The sequence below is a fragment of the Boleophthalmus pectinirostris genome, unplaced genomic scaffold (assembly GCF_026225935.1).
Source record: "Boleophthalmus pectinirostris isolate CB_2022bp ecotype Guang Dong unplaced genomic scaffold, ASM2622593v1 HiC_scaffold_6, whole genome shotgun sequence".
In the NCBI taxonomy this organism is placed as follows: Eukaryota; Metazoa; Chordata; class Actinopteri; order Gobiiformes; family Gobiidae; genus Boleophthalmus; species Boleophthalmus pectinirostris.
The window spans coordinates 5,787,152-5,805,050 of record NW_026571447.1 but is presented as its reverse complement, the minus strand read 5'-3'; the positions used below and the strand labels follow the sequence as shown (position 1 = coordinate 5,805,050).

Sequence of the window (17,899 nt, the reverse complement as noted above, 5' to 3'; positions counted from 1 at the left end):
GTCATTTTCTTATCTATATTCTAATGTAGTTTCCTCATCACGAACAGACCTGGAGTTGTGTTTTGTTTCATTCACACATATTTAACACATAAACCCTGCATATTTAGGCTGATTTCTTCTCTCAAATGGAAAATAATAATAAATCTATATTTATAAATCCCTTTTAAAAACAAGGTTTACAAAGTGCTGTACAAGCAGCAAAGAATAAAAATAGCATGAAGCAATCAATTAATTAATTATAATAGATAACTTTTCTATCCATCCATCCATTTTCTTCCACTTTTCCGGGGCTGGGTTGTGGGGGCATCAGTCTAAACAGGGTCTCCCAGACTTCCTTCACCCTTGCTGCTTCCTCCAGCTCTTCTGGGGGACCTCGAGGCATGCCCAGGCCAGCCCAGAGACATAGTCCCTCCAGTGTGTCCTGGGTCTTCCCCGGGGCCTCCTCCTGGTGCAACATGCCCGGAACACCTCCTGAGGGAGGCGTCCAGGAGGCATCCCCAACAGATGCCCGAGCCACCTCAACTGCTCCTCTCTCGACGTGGAGGAGCAGCAGCTCTACTCCAAGCTCCTCCCGTGTGACTGAGCTCCTCACCCTATCTCTAAGGGAGCGCCCAGCCACCCTGCAGAGGAAACTCATTTCGGCCGCTTGTATCCACGATCTTGTCCTTTCGGTCACTACCCAAAGCTCATGACCGTAGGTGAGGGGAGGAACGCAGACTGACGGTAAATTGTGAACTTTGCCTTTCGGCTCAGCTCCCTCTTCAGCACAATGGTCCAATACAGCGACCACATCACTGAATGAATAACTTGATAAAAGATAATAAAAATAAATAAGCAGTAAAATCTAGATAAAACCAGCTAAAAAAGGGCCAACTGATAAAAATAAATTTTAAGAAGTGATTTAAAAGATAATACTGATGGTGCGAGCCTTATCTCCTCAGGCAGGTCATTCCAAAGTCTCGACCACCCTTTGTCTGTTCCACCTTGTGATGTCATGTGGTGGTAGAGGAAGTGCTCCAGTCTGTTTTTAAACTCCATACACCTTCCCTAGAATCATTTCAGCCCTGATGTTGCCAATCTGTACTGAACAAAAGGTAAAAGGAGCTGTTCACTTGAAAACTACCACTTCATGACATCACAAGGTTGTACAGAGCGTTTTGAGCTTTGGAGATGTAGAAAGACTGATAATACAGGAATGAATGAATAATGCATGAATGAATGAAACAAAACACAACTCCAGGTCTGTTTTTGAAGAGGTAACAACATTCTAACATTCTCAGAAGAATCCATTTTGTGTAACATGGGCTCTTTAAAAGTGCAGTTTGTGTATGTTCAGAGTGCGCTGTACCTCTGGTGTGTGTGGCGTGGCTGTCCTCGCCCAGACTCTCCTCGTCTCCGCTGTAAGTCCTGATGGGGGAGCGCGCGTACGAGTGTTTATGGATCAGATTCTCCACACTCTCCCTGCAGCAGAGTCAAAAGCACAGGCCCAACATAAATCTCTACACATCTCAACAACAACACGCACTCAGCTGTTTCCACTGTAAAAGAAGAGGCTTGTGTTCTCCACCCTCCACCAAGTGCATTTGCCTTTTACTTTGCTCCAGTTTTAATCATTATATTTCTGCTTTCATTGTCCGTGTATTTGGATCGAGCACACAACACTGGCAGCATTTTCTAAAGCTTTAAGGGCCTGTCCACACCACAAGGGTTTTTGGTCAAAGCTGTGAAGTTTGTATTCGTTTTGGCCTTTCATCCACATGGAGCTGGCATTCTGGGTGGGTGAATATGGAGTTTTTTTTAGAACGGGTTCCAGAGTGGACACATCTGAGAACGCCGGTGTTGCGTTGTTGTGTGGACAAGCAAACCGCAGCTTTTGGAAAACAAAGACGTCACGACCCCGTCATTGCCAGGGTCTTCTGATACAGTGAAGGCTGCAGCCCTCGAACTCGCCTCCGCGGACCACAAGACTGTTGCCGAAATGTGACAGGTGCAGCCCACGGAGCCGCTCCTGTCGCCCAGCAACCAAGACACGGTGCTAACACTAATACTAACAACACGCACCACAGAATATGCACACGAAGATTACGCACAGATAACTAAACTGTTGCATTTTGAGATCAAGTTATTCTAATAATTCTCATCCAAATCTTATGGCTAAAAACAAAAACTCATGTTTAAGTTTTGCAAAACAAAACGTCTATATTACTGTGATACATCTAAAATAGGCTAAATTACCTTAAAGTAAAAAAAAAAAAAAAAAAAAGAAAAACTGTGATGAGATCTGCATTATTAAACATTATTATCATTGTTAACAGCGCCACATACAGGTGTGGAAGATGTATTACATTGTTTTCTCTCAGTGCTCCGTTGTCGTCTGGAAGTGAATATTTATTGATCCGACACATCTGTGTGTGTGGACGCAAATTTTTTTCAGCTACAATCCATTATCGTGTGGACGTAGCCTAAAACAGTGTGTGTTCAGTGGTGAAAGATGTCGCCATGTCAAACATTTTTATATTGAGAGGTTGTTGGTTTAATTCTTCACTTCTAACTTCAGATGAAGTGTCTGAAATGAGTTGCGTGTACAGTATGTAGTGAGTGTGATGTATTAAATGTAATTTAAGAGTTTAATAGAGTTTGGTGTTAAAAGTACTTTTTACTTCAGCCTAAACCCTTTCGGTCATGATCCATGGGGTTGTAGTATTGTAGTTTTGTTTTGTTTTGTAGTACTGCAAAATGACCAAATAAAGTACTACTACAAAAAAGTGAAAGGCCACATGTCAGAAAATACCATTAAAAGTTAGTGTTAGTGTGTGGCTGTCTATGCCTTTTCTGCGTGTGTGTGGATGTGTGTGTGAGTGCATGTGCGTCTGTGTGGGTGTGTGTGTATGTGTACGTGTGTATGCATGTGTGTGTGTTTGCATGTCCCTGCCTCCCACAAGTACATTAGCTCATTCGAATCTTGTCAGACAGCTCTTCTCAAACTCCACGACGCAAATTGTTGGGTCTTTGGAGCGAGAGTGTGCGCCATACGTCCACATTAAACCCCCCCTCCCTCCTTTTCCGTCTATCCCTCTCTCCTCCCTCCCTTTGTGTCCATCTCCCTCCCTCTCTCCTCAACCAGCAGGCCCCAATCAGGTTAGGAAAGTGCAATATCTGTCAACGAACGAGTACAAATGTGTGTATTTTTATCAGTGCTCCCTCCTCTCCGGGCGTACGGCGGAGAGGGGGAGAGGGCGGCGAGGGGAGGGGAGGGGAGAGGAGCGGAGGGGGCGACGGGGGTGGCGGGGGCACGCTGTTTTCAATCAGTCAGAGCGGCCGATTGGATTAGAGTTTGTTTTAGTGCAGCGGGCGACTCCAGACTAATGCGATTTCTGCATCTCCCCGAAGAGCGATTGATCAGGGCTAATTCACAGGCCCGAAAAGAGGGAGCGACAGAGCGGAGGAGAGGACGGAGGAGGGGAGGAGAGGGAGGAGGGATACAGAGTGAGTGAGTGAGGAGGAGGAAGGGGGCGTCTGCCGGTCCAGATTCAGCGCTTCGGGATGTTCAGAAAGAGAGGAGCGAGCGAAGACGGTTGAGTTTTGTCGGCTGATCGTCGGCAGAGTTTGCGTTGGAATTGAGAATGACAGGAAGTGAAGTGTGCGCATGCTTTTTTAAATTAAATTTTTGTTTTGTTTTTAATCAAAATGTTGTGAAATTTGATCCGGATGCTGGACAGGCGGCGTTATTGTTCTACGAGAATGCGTTAGAAAGAATATGCCCGCAATAGTTCAAGCTTTTTCAGCGCCGATACTGATATTTGTTGTTTTCATCGCTGAAATTTTTTGTTGGGGGTCCGCCACCTTCTTGTTTCTATGGATATTATCATTGCTCTGCCTGGAATGTTCCAAAGTACGGCATTAAACAGCTCTACTTTACATTTATTCAATTACAGATGGTTTTATAGCTCAAAAACACCTTGAAATACAACATTTGGACTGTGGGCGGGGTCGCCTCTCCACAGATCTGACCTGTAACATGGCCTAGTTTGGTCTCCATGAAGATAGAAACAGTTAAACAGTTAACTTATCATAAATTTGATCCACAAATTTGATAAATTTTGTGTCATTTGTCCTGAAATAAAATCGAATAAAATGTCAAATATGATGAGATGTCTCCGGCCTACATAAGCCAATCAAATCGTCTTATTACATCGAATTAAAAGGGCCAACCCAGTGTCAGTGTGTGTGGTGTGTGAGCGTGTGTGTTGCGTGTCAGAGAGTGTGTTAGTTTATCAATGTGTGTGTGAAGTGCAGGAGCCCCCAGTACCTCTCCATGTCCGTGAGCCGCGACGAGTCTCGGAAGCCTTTGGCGAACGGGTTACTGTCGATCTTCAGTTTGGTGATCTGAAAATACACACACACACACACACGGTCACACACACACACACACACACACACACATGCAGGGTCAGGATCAGGCAGGACCGAACCAAGGAATCCAAATGAAATCAAGGCGGTTGAATCTAAGTTCATGTTTTACTCATTCAGGTATGAAAACACTGAAAATAATTTAGGTCAACTGGACTTTTGTTTGTTTCTGATGTGTTTATAAGTCCAAAGATAATTCAACACACAAGACAGAAGACAAAAATAAAGAAAAGAACAGAAATCCAGCTAACGTACTAAAACTGCTTTAGACACAGCTTTATTGTAATCCCCCACTGTGAAATCAAGAAATGTAAATTTTTGAGAATAAACTATTAATGAATCCTGCATAGAATTTTCTGAAATGTAAAGTCTAATGTACTGAGCCTTATAAAGTTACACACAGACATGGTTTATAAGTGTTTTGTGATAGTGGTGTAATAATAATACAGATATTGTTTACGTCAGACCCATAGATTGTATAAAAGAAGTGGACTAAGTGAGTGTGACGTCACCCACAGATTTCAGCGCCGCTCAAATGAGGCTCATGATGCTCACCGTTACACAAGAGAATCTGGAGCCAGGCTTTCGGTTATGAATAGGATTTTTCTGATGGACAAAAACTATTCAGGATCATGTGTCGCAGGTTAATATGAACATTGTAAGACCACAATGACGAGGCTCACTGCAGCAGTTACAGAGAGAGGGACGACAAGATCCTAATGTAAGTCAATTGGAGCCAGAGTCAGAAGGAGCCGGAAGAGCCTCGTGGCATGAGGCTAGTGCGTTAGCTATGTCCACTCATATATATAGTCTTTACTCAGACCTGGGCATTGTCCAGCTCCAGAGCCCCATACGGCCCTTTGGTTGACTTTGACCAGCCCCTTTAAGCTCATTTGGAATTACAACATAAACATATTTTATAATTTGACCTCATGCATGGACAAAAGCTGCACTGCTTTTATTTTAGAGCTGTTTTTAAATGACATTTTTGTAAGGCATCCTCACGTTTTCATTGCTTAGTCATAACATAAACTCTTACCGTTCTGACAGCTCGTCAAAACAATTTACTATTTTGCTATTATTATAAAGAAATAAAATTAATATTGTGTAGAATTGAGATAAGCATTTTGGCCCGGCCCTCCACAATATTTTGTTTCTCATGTGGCCCTATGAAAAAAAAGAATTGCCCATCCCTGTTTTATGTATTCTGCTCTAGAACAACAAAGGATCATGGTCTATGTAGTTCCCTCTGCTTTTTAGTTACTGCCGCAACAAAACACAAAATGGACACACGGGAGCTTTAAAGGGCCCGTATGACACTATTTTCTGATCATTCTTATAATGTTTCCTCATCACAAACATACCTGGAGCTGTGTTTTGTTTCAGCCCCACACGTTTTAACTTCATACACCTTCACTAGAATCATTTTGCCTGGAAAAGTGCATCTGTTGTTCTGTAAACTACCGCTTCATGACATCACAAGGTGAAACGAAGCTTTTAAAGGGTAACTTAAACATGTGTGAATGAAGCAAAACACAACTTCGGGTATATTTTTGAGGAGGTAACAACATTATAACATGTTTAAAAGCGTCAAATAAACCCAAGTCATTTTAAATCGTATTCGAAATGTATATTTTCTGTACATGTGTTCGTTACTGTTCCTCCATCTATGGGTGTGGCTTTTACGTATTTATTTCTTGAGATATATTTTTTAAAATTAATCTCCAAAGAGCCAACAAAAATATCAGACTTTTTAATCCAGCTGTGAATCTTAAAGGTGCACTGTGTAATAGGGATGTAATGATATCCAAATCTCACGGTACGATATTTATGGCGATATTTTGAAGAGACTAATATAATTGTAGATAGGACACTTTTTTTTTGCTTTTAAAAGACTTTGACAAGATTTTGGTGTGAATTATTTCCATCATAATCCCAAGAATTCAAGTAAAAAACATGTTTCTTCATGTTGTCTGTGCTGAAATGAATCATGGGATATGTAGTTCCCGATGTTTATAAGATGTTGATACTAAATAACAATGTATTTAAGGAACTTATAATTCGATATATTGTGACAGCTCTCGATATTATTGTGAGACTTTTGACGATACGATATCACGATATTTCAGTTATTGTTACATCCCTACTGTGTAACTTTTTGGTTGCAACAACGATAATCTAGCCAAGTTCATTTGAGTAAATTCCACTTGACACATAAAATTAATAATGTTCCACAGTATGACTTTAAACAGCTCTACCTTACTTTTATTCAGTTACAGGTGTTTTTTTTTTTTTAGTTCAAAAATATGTAGAAAAACAACATTCTGACTCTGAACGGGGTCGCCTCTCCACAGATCTGACCTGTAACTTGATCTGCTTTGGTCTCCGTGAAGATAGAAAGGTTCAATGCCATACTGTGAAACATTAACCAATATTACACAATGCACCTTTAGTAATAAAAAATGTTCTCGTAAATGTAACTCTTAACAATCCTGTATAACCGGACATGTGCATTTTAAAGCTGCACTGTGTAACTTTTCTGGTGGAAGGTCTGGCATTTTCTTGTCTCCATGAGGTTCAAACAAATATATCTCGCATTTGTTCAATTAGAAGAGTTTTTGTTCCTCAAAAGTACCACAAAAACATGCATTCTCACAATGAGCGGGCCCACTTCTTCAGATCTGACCTGTAACTTGGCCAAGCGGTAACGTGGCTGTTGGTCTCCATGTAGAAAGATAGTTAAATGAAATGCCATACTGTAGAACATTCCAGGAAAAATAAATAAATAAATAAATACAATAACATCTACAGTACAGTACAGTGGAGTCAAGCAGGTCAAGAGTCAAGACCTTCTACCAGAAAAGCTCTGTGTACCTTTCTCAGCTCAGTTTCATCAAGCCTGTGTCATGTATTAGACGTTGTGTGTTTTTGTAGTTGTGTTTCTCCTCACCAGCTGGTTCTGATAGGCCGTGACCGCGGTGAAGACCGTCTCCACGAACACGAAGGTACGGAACTCCTCGGATTTCAGGTTGAGCAGCGAGGCAGTGTGCTCCTTCTTCTTGATGATGTGGACCCGGGGCTGGTACTTGTGCATGGAGTTCAGGATTATCTACAGAACATGATTTTACAGTGAAATACAGCTCACGTTAACACATTTAAAGTGAAAGTAAAGTGAAAAGTGAAGTACATACAAAGATAATATTGAAACAAATTTATGACTTTAAGGCAGCATGAAGGCAGCCAGGCTGGTGCCACCTAGTGCCTTCGCTCAATTTCATTTCTCTCCAGCGACTCGGTCAGGAATCAGAATACACTAGACGGTTTATAAGAACCCCGGAAGTGTGAGTTCAGGCACCAGCCAATCAGCGAAGAGCCATATATTCAGTGTTGGCAACGATTCCCGAGATCGAGGATTTAAAGCCGGAACAAAGAGAATGTTTGGTGAATTTTATCAAGTGGAAAGACGTTATTGTCCTTCTTCCTACGGGATTTGGGAAAAGCTTAATATACCAGTTATCCCCGTTAGTGGTGCATTACATACGTCATGACCAAATAGCAGCGATTGGTTAAATGGAAAAAAGTATCCGCCTACCGTTGAGCGAACAAATTCTAACACTGCTAGGTGTCAGAATCAGGCTAGTTTTAAGGTCCATTGTGTACATTGTGTTTGTCTCCATGGAGATATTACTGTTTTGTAGTACGTAAATAAACTACAATGGAGAGAGGTCAATGTCAGATCTATGGAGAAGCAAGCCTGCACATTGTAAGGATTTGTGTTTTTTTAAGGTGTTTTTGAGCTATAAACCACCTTTAATTGAACACATGCATGGGCGATATGTTTAATGCCCTACTGTGGAACATTCCAGGCAGAGAAACAACATCTCCATGGAGACAAGCAAGTAGGGAGTAGACGTTAAACAGCTCTACCTTACGTTTATTCAGTTACAGGTGCTTTTATAGCTCAAAAATATCTAGAAACACAGACATTCTGACTGGGCTCCGTGAAGAAAGATTTAATGCCACACTGTGAAACATTCCAGATGAAGCAGTAACGTCTCCATGAATAAAAGTATTTGACGGAACCTCCACCAGAAAAGTTACACAATGCACCTTTTATATATATGCACGGTATTTTACTTAAGTAAATAAAGACGATAAACGATAATAATAACAAATTTATGACTCAAAAACCCTAAGAGAAAATTTAAACCACAAAAATGATTCTAAATGTAAAAACATGAGTTGCAATAAATAAACAGCAGAATAAACCACTTTAGTTCTTAATTTGCATCTGTAACGAGTCATTAGAAGTCATTAATTGCACATTTTACAGCTTAAATCCAGTGGTGGAAGAAAACAAGTACTGTAATTAAGTAGATATTTGTACTTTACTTAAGTATGTTTAAAAATGGATACTTTTATACTTTTACTTCACTACATTTGAGAGCAGGTTCCTGTACTGAACTAAAATATACAAATAAATACAGATCTCTCTATTATTTGAACTCTAGCTATTCATTTGTTTCTATTGAACAGAATTCTACACAAATCTTTATCAAAAGCACTACATTTAAAGCTTTATTACACCTCAGACTTTGCGTGAAATACATTTACTTTTTAGTCTTACGGTACATTTTTAAACAGGTACTTTAATATTTTTACTTAAGTAGATTTTTTTTTCATGTGATACTTAAACTATTTTGAGTACTTCTTCCAGTTATTGTCTAAAAAGTGTTTTTTAATTATTGTTATCATGGTATTAGAATGGGTATTGAGTATCCCTTAGTACTTCTTAGTATCACACACTACAATATTACTTGTAACTGTGAGTATAATTCTAATTATGTAATTGCAATTAGTTACAAATTACTCAAATTACTTCAAGAGCTCTTGTTTTTTCACACTGGCTTATAACTCAAGTTGATTTTCTATAGTTTTATCTTTGTGTTCTAACTTCGGTAACACTTTATTTTAGAGTACACTTATTAACATCTAACTACCTGCTAATTATCATAGTTGTAGATGTTAATTTGTCATTAATTAGTATTTATTTAGCCCTTATTAATGTCTAATTCCCCATAAACTGCTTTTAGTTAGACATTTACAAATAGGCCGGGAGCCAGGTGGTCGATTTGAGGTACAGTGAAGAACTTTTTTCATAGCAGCTGTTTCCCTCTAGATTTCCCTCTTGAAGCTTATAAACTTGGGAAGTTTTTCATGTACATTTGCGGCAGTGATATATGCAATAAAATACTTGGAAAATGATCACTTTTGATGACAATTTGTAAGGCAAACAGACATTTTTTTTGTCTTTTGGGGTATGTTGAGGGTGATATTTGACAACAGAAAGGCAGCAAGCCTCAGAATGTTTTTCTGCTAGTTTCCCCCATGTGTCAGGATACAGCATGCAACATTTTAGGGTTATTTGACCATTTATGCAGTTATAGTATGTTAATATTTACAGTTACATCATTTCACAAATAGCTTTTCTTAAAAAGTTTTTTGGGCCCTGAGACCAAACGGGGCTGAGTTGGAGGTGGTCCCTATCAACTTGTGATGGCCCAAGATATAAGATAACAGGAAATAAAAGTGAAAAAAAGGCAGCAAAAAACATCCTGAGGAGTGAACCTGGCTCCAGGCCTAAAACACTTTTTTTTTTTTGCTATTAGTTAGACATTTACAAACACTTATTTCCTATTAAAACACTCCTTATTGCTTCTTATTAATATGATACTAGACCATTCTTGTCCATGAATTATGATTCTAATCAGCTTTTGGTAATAAGGTAATAAGCGTGTTGTTAAGGACTAGCTGCACAAGAAATGTTTTTTACTTAAAAATAAATTTAGCTGATTTAATTCATGGTTGGACTCTATTAACACCTCTCATGTTTTATTACATGAGACTAAGCTACATTTATTAAGTGCAAATAAGTCAAAACTACATTTCTTGTGCAACTAGTCCTTAATAACACGCTTACTAATACTAATACTAATACTAATACTAATAATAATAATAGTGCTTTTTTAGACACTCAAAGACACTTTACAGTTCATTATTCATTCACTCCACACCCGGTGGTAGTAAACTACTACTGTAGTCACAGCTGCCCTGGGACAGACTGACGGAAACGAGGTTGCCAATCTGCGCCATCGGCCCCTCCAACCACCACCATCACTCACCCACACACCACTTTCATACTTGGCAATGTGGGTGAAGTGTCTTGCCTAAGGACACGACAACAGTTTTTATGACTGGCGCCCCCTGTGGCTCCTGATTTTCCCAGTGTCTCCATCCAAGTACTGACCAGCTTCTGAGATCAGACAGGATCAGGCTTTGACAAGATGGTATGGCCACACGCTTATTTATTAGAGTTTATTAGAATCATAATTCATGGACAAAAATGACTTAGTATCATATTAATAAGCAATAATAAGAAGTGTATTAATAGGAAATAAGTGTTTGTAAATGTCTAACTAATAGCAGAATAAGATTACGGGGAATTAGACATTAATAAGGGCTGAATAAATACTAATTAATGACAAATTAACATCTATAACTATGATAATTAGCAGGTAGTTAGATGTTAATAAGTGTACTCTAAAATAAAGTGTTACCGAAGTTAGAACACAAAGATAAAACTATAGAAAATCAACTTGAGTTATAAGCCAGTGTGAAAAAACGAGAGCTCTTGAAGTAATTTGAGTAATTTGTAACTAATTGCAATTACTTGATTAGAATTATACTCAGTTACAAGTAATATTGTAGTGTGTGATACTAAGCAGTACTAAGGGATACTCAATACCCATTCTGATACCACAATGATAATTAAAAAACACTCTATTTAGACAATAAATGGAAGTAGTACTCAATTTTGTTACTTAAGTAAAGGTACAGATACCAGAGCAAAAAAAACAAACAACTAAATTATAACATGAAAAACATCGACTTATCTAAAGAATGAAAGTACTCGTTTGAAAGAGTAAAAAGTAAATGTATTTCACGCAAAGTCTGAGGTGTAATAATACTTAAGTAATTTTAATAATTTTAGTAATTTTGATAAAGATTTTTGCAGAATTCTGTTCAATAGAAACAAATGAATAGCTAGAGTTCAAATAATAAAGAGATCTCTATTTATTTGTATATTTTAGTTCACTCAGACTATGAACGTGTCATAGATATACCCATAAATACTTTAACTTTTCAGTCCTGTTGAAAAATAAAAATGTGGTGGAGTAGAAAGGACATACACCTGCTCTCAACTGTAGTGAAGTAGAAGTAAAAAGTATCCATTTTAAAACATAAAACATAAGTAAAGTACAAATACCTCAAATGTCAACTTAAGTACAGTACTTTACTACTTTCAGTTTCTTCCACCACTGGATTTAAGATGTAAAAGGTTGAATTAATGACTTTTAATGACTCGTTACAGATGCAAATTAAGAACTAAAGTGGTTTATTCTGCTTTTATTTATTGCAACCCATGTTTTTACATTTAGAATCGTTTTTGTGTTTGAAATTTGCTCTTGGGTTTTTTGAGTCGCCCATGCATCTGTTCAATTACTGGCGCTTTGTAGTTCAAAAATACCTTAAAAACACAAATACTTACAATGTACAGGCTTGAGTTATAAACCAGTGTGAAAAAACGAGAGCTAGTGAAGTCATTTGAGTAATTTAAAACTAATTGCAATTACATTTTTAGAATTATACTCACTTCTTTACTGTGTTTACTTATGTTTTTCTTATATTCTTGTGCTACAGAAATAAACCTCGACCTTGAAATCATGCAAGTTACTTGTAAAAGACTAGTTAACGGTGCACTGTTTCTATGGATACGTCATTGCTGTGCCTGGAATGTCCCACACTGTGACATTAAACAACTCTACTTTATATTTATTCAATTACAGGTGGTTTTATAGCACAAAAACACCTAGAAAAACAACATTCTGACTGTGAGCGGGGTCGCCTCTCCACAGATGTGACCTGTAACTTGGTCTGGTCTGGTCTCCATGAAGATAGAAAGGTTTATAAATACCATACTGTGGAACATTCCAGACGAAGCGATAATATCTCCATGGAGAAAAGCATTTGACGTTCCACAGTTCAGCTTTAAGCACTTTTGGGGCATGTGTATATATAAATAAAACTTGACCTTGACCTTCTTCTACATTTAAAGTCGTGCTAATTACCGGCTACAGATTAATGCACGACGTCTTCCTCTTCGTTCTACCGAGGGGCCGGAGCTCAGAGAATAAACGGATAGCAATGTTTGAAAAAGATTAATAATTTAGAATATATTTGACGACATCTAAATGACAGGTTTTGCAGTTGTTGTTTTTTTGTTGTTTTTTTTTTTTTTTTTTTTTTTTTTTTTTGAGTGCAAATAGTCAAATTACTGTGATTGAGTCTATGTTTTTGGGGTAATTACATTTTTTTTTCTTTAGTAGATTTGTAAATTTGGTAATTAAGTGCAAGTCTATAAATATATACTTAAAGGTGCATTGTGGAATTTTTCTGGTGGAGGATTTGTCAAATGCTTGACTTCACTGAAGATGTTATTGCTTTGTCTGAAATGTTTCACAGTATGGCATTAAACCTTTCTATCTTCATGAAGACCAAACCAGACTAAGTTACAGGTGGAGTTACTGTGGAGAGGCGACCCCGCTCACAGTCAGAATGTCTGTTTTTCAAGGTATTTTTGAGCTCTAATAATTTTGTAATAATTTAGAAAAATTTGAAGAAATCTAAATTACTGGTTTTGCAGTTTTGTTTTGTTTTTAGTAATTAAGTACAAATATTCAAATTACAGTGATGGAGTTGATGTTTTTGGCGCAATTATAATTTTTTGGAGTAGATTTATAAATTTGGTAATTGAGTGCAAGTCTATAAATATATAATTAAAGGTGCATTGTGTAACTTTTCTGGTCTAGGATTTGTCAAATGCTTTACTTCACTGGAGATTATTGCTTTGTCTGAAATGTTTCATAATATGGCATTAAACCTTTCTATCTTCATGGAGACCAAACTAGACCAAGTTACAGGTCGGATCTGTGGAGAGGCAAACCCCGCTCACAGTCAGAATGTTTGTTTTTCAAGGTATTTTTTGAGCTTTAAAACCACCTGTAATTGAATAAATGTAAAGTAGAAGTTTAAGATGTTTAAAGTCATACTGTGAAACATTCCAGGCAGAGCAATGACATATCCATAGAAACAAACAGGTGACAGACCCCTAAACAAAATGTTACATGGTGCAACTTTAAAATCATAACGTCCCGGCACTGAGAGAATTTGCAGATTGACATGTAAAACTAAATGTTACTAAAATTTAGCAAAACTGGTACTTTGAGTGGTATTTTTAATGTGTACTTTATACTTTCAGTTACAATTTTGGCTCCATTACTTGTACTTGTGATTTAGTACATTTTTAACCAACTGTAGTTTAAATTGAGTACAAGGTTTTAGTTCTCTGTCCCCCCATTTATTAATAATAAATAACAATAATTATAACATTTTAAAAGTAATATATTTGTTGGACTTAATTTATATATTTTTTTTTTTAACAGCAATTAAATTTGTAGTTTATATGTTGTATTCAATTCACAGTATTTTGGCATTTTGAAACTCTTCTATTTGGTCCCGTTCAGAAACCTGTGCAGCTCCCTTTTTTTTTTTTTTGCGTTTTTGCTTCCATTTGATTTTCAGCCTTCCTCTTTTCATTGAATTTAACTTGTGTGTTATATTGTTGTCTTGTTGCATTACATTTATCTTAAAATGTCGTTTGTGACCAGACGCTCTTAAACCTGTGTAAATACTAATGTAAAACTCCTTGTATTCTGCTGCACTTTCACTGCTCTGTATTGTGTGGATCAGCAGGGTCCTTTTGACTTTTTTCTTTTTCATTATTTCTCACCAGATTATTATTTTTGTCTGTTGAAACATGAATTAAAAATTAGATGTAATTAATGTAAAACAAATGCTTAAAAATATTATATAGTATATGGTAGTCTATAATAGTAGTAATTTAAAACACACAAAGTTAAATGCCATAGATTGTATATTTTATAGACTCATAAAAAAAAAGAAAAAAGAAAAAAAACGAAAAGAAATCAGACAGCATTCATGATACAAATTATTATTATTATTATTATTATTATTATTATTATTATTATTATTATTATTATTATTATTATTATTATTATTATTATTATTATTATTATCCGCGGGCCTGGACAGCGCGCTCTGTTCTGCACACGGCTCTGCGCTCTGCACTCGGATGCTTTTCGGATGTTACATGTGACTGTGCTGCGGTCGAAACATAAAGATAAATGTGTGAGATAAATGCATCAGTCTTACGTGGCCGTGCTGGTCCAGCTCGTTGTTGGTGAGTTTGACTTTCTCGAAGGACACCATCTGCTTGAGGAGCTGCTCTCCGGTGAACGGCGAGTCCGGGTGCACGTACAGCCTGACGCACAAACGGGACATGCGTAAATTTACTGGACAATTGAATAAATAAATATATAAATAAATAAAACTGTGTAGCGCTGTGTGTAAACAAAAATAAAGCTAATGTGTAACAGCATTTTGGCATTTTTCAGTAAAATGTTGAGTTGATGATGTTGCGGGCGGTGTGCAGAAGGCCAACTGTGGCGCGTGCTGGAAGAGCAAAAGACTCACCTGGCCGGAAGTGGAGGATCGGCCTTTCCCGCCACCAGCCACGAGGAGCGGTGGTAAGCGTAACGGTAACGCTTGTTGTCCACGGGCACGATGTCCATGAGCACGATGTACCGAGAGTCCTGCTCCACCCCCGAGAAGGACACGCGGATGGTGGGGAACATCCTCCTGCGGCCACAACAACGAGCTTCAGCACATTCGCACGGTCAGGCTTTGGAAATAAATGTTTAGCTCTAAAACCCTTTCGTTTCAATAAGCCCTACATTTTTATTTATTTATTTATAATTATTATTTTTTTCTTTTTTCCTCAGGACCTGGTGTCTGTCGCCGTGGCCTGTCCTAACTGAAGCGCACAGCCCATATCCTAATAATGCCAAAGTAGACTATAATGTAATTTTATTCAGCCAATCAAATATGTTCAGTGCACACTGTTATTGTGAAGAGCCTAATTTAGCTCTAATAGTGTGGAGAAGATTTGGCCTAATAAAAGGCTATTCTAATCAAGGGCCGCAGAGCGCACAGCGTCTGTTCTGTTAAATGTAACACTTATAATAAAATATCAAGTCAGTAATTGCCTTATGAATTAATCACATGTTTATTCTATATGTAACATTATTTAATATTTGATATTAGCATCTTGTTCTATTTTTTCTGTGTCAAAGCAACAGACGTAACAGACGATACAAAACAGACCTGTCCGTGTAATGACAGGACACAAAACAATAACAGTGAATAGTACAAAAGTCTTTTATATTGTATTTACATAGTTAAAGGATCATTTAGCTCCTGATCATGGCAGGCTGATCTTTTCTAACAGTTGTAGCGGGGAGCTTTACAGATAAATGCCCCGGGACCCGCGTGCAGCGCTCACCTCCCGGACTTGGTGATGATCATCTCGGTGCCGAGCTCGTGGAACTTGTCCCACAGCTCTTTGGTCTCCAGGCTGCAGCTGATCTTCGCCATCTCCTCGCTGGGCACGCCGGGGTTGGTGGGGATGAGCGGCTCCGTGCACACACTAGGCGCGCCCCCGCTGCTGAAGTCTCCGTGCGCGTCCAGAGAGGCCATGTCCAGAGAGGCCAGGGCCTGCTGCTGCTCACAGGAAGACTTCTCCACGAACTGCTCTGTGCGCACACACGCGGACACGGGTCAGGGCGCGAGATCTCCCCGTGAGCTCAGAGTTTACAGCAAACACCAGAGAAGGACACGATGGAGACATGATCCATAACGCGCCACACCGCCACAGGACACACACACCACTCTATTATTATTATTTACTCTTTTAAAAAATAGTAGGACTAGGCTACAGGCGTGTTATTGGCCGCTTTCTTTAGTTCATCATCCGCTTTGTCCGTGAGTAAATCTAGTGACAATTACACATAAATAAATTGGATGAAAATAAGATGTAGGGGCTATAACTATTACCATTATTAAACAAAAGCGTTTTTTTTTTTTAAATTTAGCCAACAATTCTCATTAATTTACCATAATATTAAAATAACAGCTGCGTTCTAAAGCAGAAACACTTTTGTCTCTATTTGCTTGCACAGAAAACAGCAACAGCTACGCGCGTAACAGCACCGCGCAGAGCTATATTTAGAAACTAAAAACTAGACTTTGTGATAAGTACAGGCTAATATTAGGCCTACTATCAGCAAATGAAGTTCAGATAATAGCCTATAATATTTTAAACAAGACAAGGCCGTAAAGGAGAAAAAAACAAAAAACAAACAAACAGAAAATTACGCAAAGCTGCCTAAGAAAATTACAAATTGGGAGAATATTTTGACAGAAAACGCGACTAAACGTGAGGTGGTAAATAATAATAATAGTAGCCAATACGTTTTACGCACAATAACGTAACTTTGACCTGACAACGTGCATCTTTTGACGCACAAACATCGTACAAATGCGTCCGAGGTCATGCCCTTTCTCTGCCGTTCTTGTTATTCGATTTGTGCGCGATTAAACTCAAAGTAAACCGTAACGAAGCTCGAATTTTCTTTTTAAATCTGGTGTAGTTTTGTTTCTCCGGACTGCTCTGCTCCTGACGCACCGGGACGTCGCGCTGCAGCGGGACAGAGCGGGACTTACCGAGCGGTTTGATCGTGCTCTCCTCCGTCTCCTTGTCCTTGGGCTTGCCGCTGGACATGAGCGCGGCTATGGAAAAAGCGTTGGCCCGCGACGAAAGCTGCGGTTTGGGGGATGACGTATACTCCATCTCGGGATAGTCCCAAGTATTCCCTCAAGTCCAGAGAGCGTCCCGGTTTGCTTGGAGACGAGCCGAGTGCAGAAGAACGCGCGCAACAGTTTGAAAGGTAAGTTTGCTTTGTTTTTTTTTGTTTTTTTTGGAGAAGGTCCCGTTACGCGCGAGGATCACCAACTCGTCGGACACATATCCCGCGTCTGAAATAGAATGAAGCCGGATCAGAGGCCGGCTACGCTTTGGGGAAGATCTAGTGCCTCTCTCCCTCCTCGCTTTAACCCCCAGAGCCGTCCAATCAGAGGCCGAGGGGGACGTCACGCACTCTCCCGATGTCCCGCACGCACAAACGCAGGACGGACGCCAGCAGCCAATCGCGTTTGACACAGATTTCAGAAAGGGCTCAAACATGGCAGCCTGTTCCAAAAAACAAAAAAACAAACAAAACATGACATCATAACAGTCCGTTTTATAATGTAAATATTTGTAAAATCTCACATATCTTCTCCATCTCTCAGTGACTTCTGTGAACGAGAATCAAGATTGTCTCTAGATTTACGCATGAGAATTGGCAAACTAAATTCTTTGAGTAGGGTAAATAAAAAGATATATCCTACC

General features: G+C 38.8%; 1 protein-coding gene across 1 annotated transcript; it reads right to left on the bottom strand.

Moving 5' to 3' along the window:
* Positions 1–844: 844 nt before the first annotated feature.
* tbx20 (T-box transcription factor 20) lies at positions 845–17,474 on the bottom strand. The gene is made up of 8 exons (XM_055163382.1): positions 17,173–17,474; positions 15,953–16,202; positions 15,085–15,249; positions 14,764–14,872; positions 7,361–7,519; positions 4,310–4,386; positions 1,349–1,461; positions 845–858 (listed from the first exon to the last, which is right to left on the bottom strand). The coding sequence occupies exons 1-8, from the start codon at positions 17,297–17,299 to the stop codon at positions 845–847; spliced, it is 1,014 nt and encodes a 337-aa protein (XP_055019357.1). The 5' UTR covers positions 17,300–17,474.
* Between the last annotated feature and the right edge of the window lie 425 nt (positions 17,475–17,899).

Bases quoted from the DNA above. Each gene is read 5' to 3' on its own strand.
- tbx20 (XM_055163382.1), bottom strand. From the start codon at position 17,299: ATGGAGTATACGTCATCCCCCAAACCGCAGCTTTCGTCGCGGGCCAAC. The intron at 7,520-14,763 runs GTAAGACTGATG...CATGTTCTGTAG, and splicing joins AGCTGGACCAGCACGGCCAC to ATAATCCTGAACTCCATGCA. The intron at 1,462-4,309 runs GTACTGGGGGCT...ACTCTGCTGCAG, and splicing joins CGGCTCACGGACATGGAGAG to GGAGAGTGTGGAGAATCTGA.